The sequence below is a fragment of the Meleagris gallopavo genome, chromosome 16 (genome assembly GCF_000146605.3).
Source record: "Meleagris gallopavo isolate NT-WF06-2002-E0010 breed Aviagen turkey brand Nicholas breeding stock chromosome 16, Turkey_5.1, whole genome shotgun sequence".
Lineage (NCBI taxonomy): Eukaryota > Metazoa > Chordata > Aves > Galliformes > Phasianidae > Meleagris > Meleagris gallopavo.
Window position 1 is genome coordinate 2,648,667 of NC_015026.2, and position 8,007 is coordinate 2,656,673.

Genomic DNA, 8,007 nt, shown 5'->3' on the forward strand with positions numbered 1-8,007 from the left:
AAAAAATGGCACCCACCAACATTTATCAACACTTGCTGAACATTTATGGAGACCCAACAGTGGATGTAGCACAATGAGGCAGTGAGTGGTGCATTTTAGCAGTGGAGAGAGTTATGTGAAAGACAAGCCGTGTTCTGGACTGCTATACATGGCTATCAACCCACAAAATGAAGAACATCATGGCCAGCTCTTCTAGGTGAATTGATGTAGTACAATCTGAGAACTGTGTATGGGGCTGAATATTGGCTTCAATGCATTGGAAATGGTGGCAAGGTTGAAATATCACTAAGTTTGTATCATCCCACAAATGCTTACACAGGAACAGAAAGAATACCGTACAGAAGTTTTTCAAGACCTGTTGATCCAGTACAAGGCTGAAGGTTTGTTTCCTGTATCACTGTATCACATCATTATTGGTAGTGAGATGCAGTGTCACCATATAAGCCAAAATCAAAACAGCAGTCCACCGAGTAGCGACACGCAAATTCCCCACTGAAGAAATTCAAGATAGAGCTTTCAGTGGATAAAGTGATATGTGTTGTCTTTTGTGACAGGAAAGGATTTATCTTCTGGTTTTCATGGAACCTAGACAAACCATCAACTTTGACCGGTACATCATGATGCTGACAAGGGCTTACAAAATCAGACCAGAAAAGAAGATAACCTTTCTCTTGCAACACAGCAACTCCAGGCCCCATGCCAGTTTATAGACCATGGAACACACTGCCAGTTTTAGTTGAACTGTCCTACATCCACCATATGGCCCAAATTTGCTGCCTTCTGACTTCTATTTCTTTGGACCAATGAAAGATGTGCTGTGTGGACAACATTTCCCTAGTGAAAAAAACATCAACTGCAAAACAGTGTGGCAGCTCCACTGGTGCATATTTTTTTGATTGCAGCAAGAGGGCTCTCTTTCATCGCTGGACAAAATGCACAGTTAATTGCAGTGAATATGTTAAAAGAATAGTGTTTAGCAGCTGATAATTTGCTCTATCAAATAGTGCAATTATGTTATTTGTAGCTGTTATAGTTTCCATTGAAATAAATAGAAGGCATTACTTTTGGAGCGACCTATGTACTTTATGTTGTGCTACGTAACATGAACTCTACCACAGAAGAGATATAAGTTTTAGTGAGTCAGAAAGAAGAAAGCAAGAGATACACAAATACTTGGGAGTACTTGTTTAGAAAAGGAAAATCTGTGTTCTAATAGCTGCTCAAGTACTATTTCCAGATTTTACTTAATAAGTTTTCAAAAATAAACCTAATAGTTCTTGGAGCAGGGAGAAGAAACCAGGTCTAACCTCTCCATGGTTATGAGCCTAGAACTGATGGCACGTATGAGACGTGTGAAACAGCCAATGCACATGAAGGTAGCTGATGGCCTGAGCAAAAGCAAAAATTGAGAGACTTAGAGAAATATAATGTCAAAAAGTTTAGAAGCCTACAGGTCTATAATACCTATGGGAATAGGCAAGGATTCCTGCACCTGGACTTCTTGCTTAAAACCAGCCCATGTCTTACTGTTTAGAGATTCAGTTCTCTTGCTCATGAGGTGAAACATTGATTACTTTATATTACACTGTCCAAAAATCAATAAATCAAGCATATAAATCCAGATGAGTACAGCAGGAGTATGCACACATTGAATATTTTTAGCCAATCTAGGTAGCTATTTTGGAATGAAATGTAGGTAGATGTTTCTGAACGAAATGCAGAACTACAAAATAAATAGAATACGCTAATTTGCACGTATGATGAAATTAGAAGTTTTTTTTCCCAACTAGGACTGACAAATCAGATGTTTGGATACGACTAAATGAAAAAAGAATCTTCAGTGAAAATGGTTAAGCAGTTTAAATCATAGGTATCTCTGTCAACATTGCCTGTAATACTTCTTGCAATGCAAACGTAGAAGAGCATAGACAAAGCATTAGTACTTACACCAAACATTTGTCTAAGATCTGGATCACGGAATCTGAATGGTATATTTGAGACGTGAAGCCGTTTTGGCTGTGATTTGTTTTCTGTGTTTTCAGAAGATTGCGTCTGTTGCTGACCATCGGTCTGTGCTGCATCTTCTGTCTGCTAGAAGGGTAAAACAAAACAATGTAAAGCACGCTGCAAGCGCTTCTGCATTTTAATGTAAATAAAGTGGCGGGCTTAAATTCTCCAAACGTACTGAAAGGGACTTAAATTCAGTCAGGCAAAGGTGCTGAAGAATAAAAGAATTTGAAATGAAAATCAAATCCTTTTCTGTATCTTTCTCAGTATATGCATTTGGTGACATTTTTAATACGCATTTGGAATAAGTCAAAGAGAATGAAGGGTATTATTTTCAGTGCTGATTTTCTTAGCTTTTTCTAAATAACGTCTCCCTATATTACAAGGCTGTTGACACTCCATGTCCAAATAACAGTGTATTTACAGCAGCAAGCTACAGACTAACAGACAAGATTAGTGCTTTCATTCTGAGGCCACTGGGATTTCTACACAGGAGGTAGGTAACACATCACATCCGAGCTGCCATTTCATAAGCAGTGCTAATGGGTACCAGAGAGTTATTTTGTCCAGATAAATGGTCACCATCATGAAAAAAGCCTTGAGTTGAGTTGTAAAAAGGAACATAAGTATAACCAGTGGAGATTTTACAGATTTTCTTTCTCACCAGAATAAGAACAATAAGAACATAGGACAGTACTTCTTACAGGGATAATGTTTCCTAGTTTTAAAATGCAGTTTTATAATAGATGGACACTGCTTTGCATTACAGTTTAACAAACAGAATCATAAACCCTTAGAGGTATTAGGCAAAACAGAAACAGTCATTCGAAATACAAAACTAACCAACACTAGTCTACCGGTATATTACAGAAATGTATGGGTTGCATTCTTTCATGATATCACATAATGTCTTATTCATCGTTGTGTGTACAGCACACATTCAGTAGAAATAGATTTTGAATAGGTCTGTAAAATCAACACAGTTATTTGCTTCTGCTGTGGTAGGAAAAAAAAAAAAGGAACAGGAAAGAAAGTAGACTAATGAAAGTACAGGGATCATCTTACAACTGTTACTCTATTTTCTCCATGCTTCCTCTTTCTTCTAATCATCATCTTCGAAATATTCATTTTTCCCTTGTGTTCTAATGTTACAGTTCAGTCTAAATTTGACTTTTTTATGTAGAAAAAAAAGTCATCTCCCATTTCCTGGTGGTATCAAATTTATTTTAATGGACAACCGTTTAAGGAAAGTAAAATGGTTAAATAAAATGAACCTTACCATAGTCTTAGTATCAATAAGCCTACTAGGAAGGAGGTAAAATAACTCAAACAGAAGACACCACTTACCTCAGCGATGACTACATACAAACTTAATGCTAGCAAGTGAAGTTCAACATCATCATCCCCATGAAAAACAAATGTTCTCCAAGTACTAACATATGCAATTTCCTGTATTGTTCATATTTCTATGCCATTATTATTGCTTTAATAACCATCAAGAAAAATAAACTACTGTTCTATGGTGATTTGTTGTACAGAGATTTTTTGAGATCTTTTCTTCTAGGTCATTTGCTATCTTCTCTTTAAAGATGTTGAAAATCTAGTTGTTTTAGACAGGGCAATTTAAACTGAATCTTCAGCTCTGAAAATACAATGCATATACTCTTATCCTTGCTCCCATTCCTTGATATGATTTCATTTAATAAACGTGACTGCGCTTCACTGAAAGATAATAGCAACAGTATCTTAAGACAGGATAAACTATACTTCTATGTAAACTAGCAATTTCAGCACTATGCTCTGAATAAAAGTTGAGCAGTTCTGTCTAAGAGATGATCCTTTAAAATAATTTTATTTTTTATTTTATTTTTTTTTACATTGATGACTTTATTATCAACTGTTAACGTTTTACAATATGTGCTTAAATAGTGCAGATGCTCTTAAGTGTATCCATAAGTATCCAGCTTTGATGTCTGAATCAGAGGTCTAAATCTCACTATAGTCACTAATCTCAAAGAATTAATTTGGGACAAATTAGAAAAAGCAAAGGAGGTGCAAAGCAACTTAGTGAGGGGACAGGAAAGGGTTATGTTTACAAGGGCAAGGGGTGGAATGAAATATTATAGATTTTGTTTTCTAAATTCTTCTCATTCAGATAGAATCACTGCCCTATTTCAGTGTGAGTAACTGCAATAGTTCAGACAACTGTGGATGGGAACAGGCTGGGTGCAGTTTATATCAGTATGCCATGAAACTGCACTGTATTTCTCTTCGAGGATACTACACATATAAGAGATCAGGACAGAAATGAGAACGAGTGATAAGTGAACAGCAGGTCTGCTCTTATAGCAACAATGCTTTTTTGTGTATTTACAAAAACAATATTGCATAAAGCTCACAGTTCTCAATGAGGCTCAACGCATATTTTCTTTTTCTCACAAAAACGCCTCATCGTACTGCAGTTCCTCTCCCTTCAGTTCAAGTGTGCTATAACAAAGAGCCCACTGATCCCAGTTAATAAACAGGGAAGGAATTTCAAGGCTTTATTTCATTGTGGTTTTTCTGCTGTGATCCAATTTACAGTGTATTTCTGCCAACTGCTGAATGCCAGTAGCTAAATGGAGTAAGGATTTTCTGAAGGAAACAGATTTGCACCTGCACCAGTATCAATGGCTGACATCCCCAATTTTTTTTTCAGAAGCACCAGTTTACCAGTAATGTCTACTTGCACACCGTACAATGCTACTCATACACAAAATCAAACAATAAGGTACTCTAAAGACCAATATTCAAGTGATCCAAGTGTAAGTCTAAAACTGTATGTTTTGATCTGCTGTTGCCTGAACGCACAGGCAAAACCAAAGAAACTAAACAGTTCATCCTTAAGTATTTCTCATTATTTAAATAATAAAGTAGGAATATAGTTGTTGAAAAAAAGGAATCCCCAATAACCTTTTAGTATGGCATCTAAAATCAACTCAAAAATTCAGAGTTTAAGTTTTAGGAAGCTATTCCATCCATAAAATCAGCAAAGATTACTTTTCACATTCAGGCCTTAAAAGGAGAGAAATATGACAGCAACTTGGTGCACAAGAGCAGGTAGCGAATGCAGGACTGGAAAATACTTGAAGTATAACACTTGCAAAGAATTTAAGGTCAATTAGATTAATCTGAAGATAATTAAAGAATTGTGAAGGTGCTGTTCAGCTTCACGAACAAAGGCTGCCCCAGGAAGAAATTATATAATCAGCTTACTGTATAAATGCAAATTGGAAAAAGTAATTTCTATTCATTGTATTAATATAAATGATGAGAAACAAGGAGTAGAAGGGCTGAATTGTGCACTATCAACATACCAAAATGTCAGGACCAACTTCTGTACTGAGAAATTTAACAGACATACGAACACAAAGCAGTGAGGTTTGTGAAGACAACTCTAAAATGAAGAAGCTGGAAATTATGGGTGCAGTGGGTAAACCCAGGTACTTTTATTCTCTGGGGGTTTCTTTTTTATTTTACCCTTCTACAGAAAACTAAAATTTCCGGTGAAGACATCTAAGAGTTAGGGCAACGGGGAATGAAAACCAGAAAGTTTAGAAAGTTGCCATCGTCTGTGATTCATACCTGCAAATGTCTTTAAAGAAGTCTAAGAAAGAGAAAACACGTGTATTATAAGATATGACATTACAACAGTATCTTTTCAAAGTGCATCACCATCCAGCAACATACACATAGGCCTAGAAGATCTGGAGAAAGGTAGCTGCAAATTGAAATTGAAATAAGAAGCTTACGAGAAAACTTCCAAGTAACACCAAGGAGGTAAATGCACAGAGGATACAATCTGGATTTGATGAAGTCCGAAAAAGGAAACTTTCAAAGCCCTGTGGAGCTGGAAAGCTACAATGCAATTTAACTTACAAAGAAATAATACATTTCAAGACAGTATTTTTACTGCTAGAAGATATAAAAATTGCGTTTGATTTATCTTGAAAAATTAACTGAAGTTAGTATACAAGTATGCCTCATTACACGCCTGTGGATTAGCATGCAATCAGTGCAGGTCCTGATCCATTAAGGGTCTGTTCTCTTTTAATACCTTTCCTAATTCAATCAAGTAAATTAGTACGCTTTATTCAAAACAAATAAAAACTTATTTACTCTTTATCATTAGACAGAAATGATACAAAAGGCATGGCAGTCTGTGCGATGACCTTATTTCGTCTTTTGAGTACTAAGCTGTATCAGATTTCCTTTTGCATACCAGGAAGCTATGAGTTTAACTTAGCAAAGAGATCACAATTCATACACTGACTATTCAATACATTTTGCTACTGGAACTATCTACCATTGCCACTTCTAAACAAGTGCGTCAGAGTCATTTGGCTAAATATCTTCCAAAACTATCACAAAAGAAATTTTTTTTTTTAACCAATCCTACAGAGCTTGGTTAGAAAATGGTTTTAAATCTCAACTGTAATCACCACATTTACATAATACAACTGATTAAAAACACAGTTACGCATTTATCAGGTATCCACATGGTCGAGCTATGCCAGGCTGTTTGACCTTCACTTCTTGAAATGTATCTTTCAAGAAAGAGACAGTCAAAACCACTGCTCATCAGTCAGAGTAAAAAAGATTCAAGCTCTTGTTGTTCATACAGAAATCCATCATTATCATCACAGCCATAGATCTTGTTTCTGTCAGTCACAGCCTTCTTGTGTGCATCAAACCACCGTGCTATCTAAGCAAAGGTGGTTGAAGATCATTTGGAAGGACAATGCTCAGAGACATTTAGTGGCAAGAGGTTTCCCTTGTAAAACAGTGGTTACTACGTTCTTTTATTTGTTTAGCACCCTGAACTCCACGTAAGGCAATAGCACTATGATGTTCACAGGCCAATAGCCTCAAGGAATAGTAAATAATAAACCTGGTCAGGATTTCTTGATTACTCCCTAGAATCACAGGATTCGTTTACTCCTTGCTTTGTTGGAGGTAAAATTAGCATTTGCCAGAATATCTTAGGTAGACTGGTGGATCAAACATGCTCTTACAGTCTTCCAGTGGCAGATGCTCCACAGGCAGCTATTCCATTATTTCTCTTTTCTGACCATCTTACTGGAGTTCAAAAACATTTTCTTCTCTTATGTGCCATATGCATAGTGGAGTAATTAAGACTATTCCTTTTAATCTCATCTTTTGCATGACAACTATGGCAACGGTTTTATTCTATCCTCCTTGGTACCACATTCTAAAACATTCTCTGACTTCTCCATTTGGTCCACATCCTTTTAGCTGGTGCCTAATATCTCACACTATATTCTATTTTAGGCCTTAACATTTGTGGCTTGAATCATAAGGACAGCATCAGATATTTTCAAGACAGATTTTTGTTAAGCATCAAAGTGGTCCTTGCTTTTCCCGTGTCTGTTATTTTTGAGGATTTCTATCCTTTTATGTCCCCTCTTCAACAGGATTACATTCATATTCATATACACCTTGTAGTCCATTTACTATACAATGATATTTTGTGCCATACTAGCGTGGATTTATGTTCCTGTGTAAATATGTCACAATCTTGTTTTTGTATACGTTATTTTTTCAGACAATACCTTCAGTTTATCAACATCATTTTGAATTCCAATCCTGTCTTGCAGTGTACTTGCTGTCCTTTCCAGTTTGCTTTCCTTGAAAATTTAATAAGTGCACATTCCATCATTCAGATTGCTAATGAAACTACTGAACAACACTGAGTCACCACAAACCCCTGAACAATTCCTTTTAATAAATCTTCATATTTTGATAATGGGATACTTAAATACATTTTCTAGTTTAGCACCCTGCCTATTTGTGGTTGCATATTTACTGTATTTCCCAGCTTGAAAATAAGCACATCTTGTGTGATGGTGTTAAAGCCTTAAGATAAGTGAAATATAACATCTATGGCTTTTCCTTTACCCACAAGGCATTTGTTTTTTTTTTTTGGAAGCCCCTCGGACT

The 8,007-nt window shown here is 36.2% G+C and overlaps 1 protein-coding gene across 1 annotated transcript in view; it reads right to left on the reverse strand.

Annotated features, from left to right (window-relative positions):
- Positions 1–5,600: 5,600 nt before the first annotated feature.
- The window catches only part of RBFOX1 (RNA binding fox-1 homolog 1), a 15,068-nt gene continuing 12,661 nt past the window's right edge, over positions 5,601–8,007 (reverse strand). The window contains exon 5 of the mRNA XM_031555774.1: positions 5,601–5,653. Within this exon, the coding sequence (XP_031411634.1) occupies positions 5,601–5,653 (53 nt within the window). The remainder of the gene's footprint in view (positions 5,654–8,007) is intronic.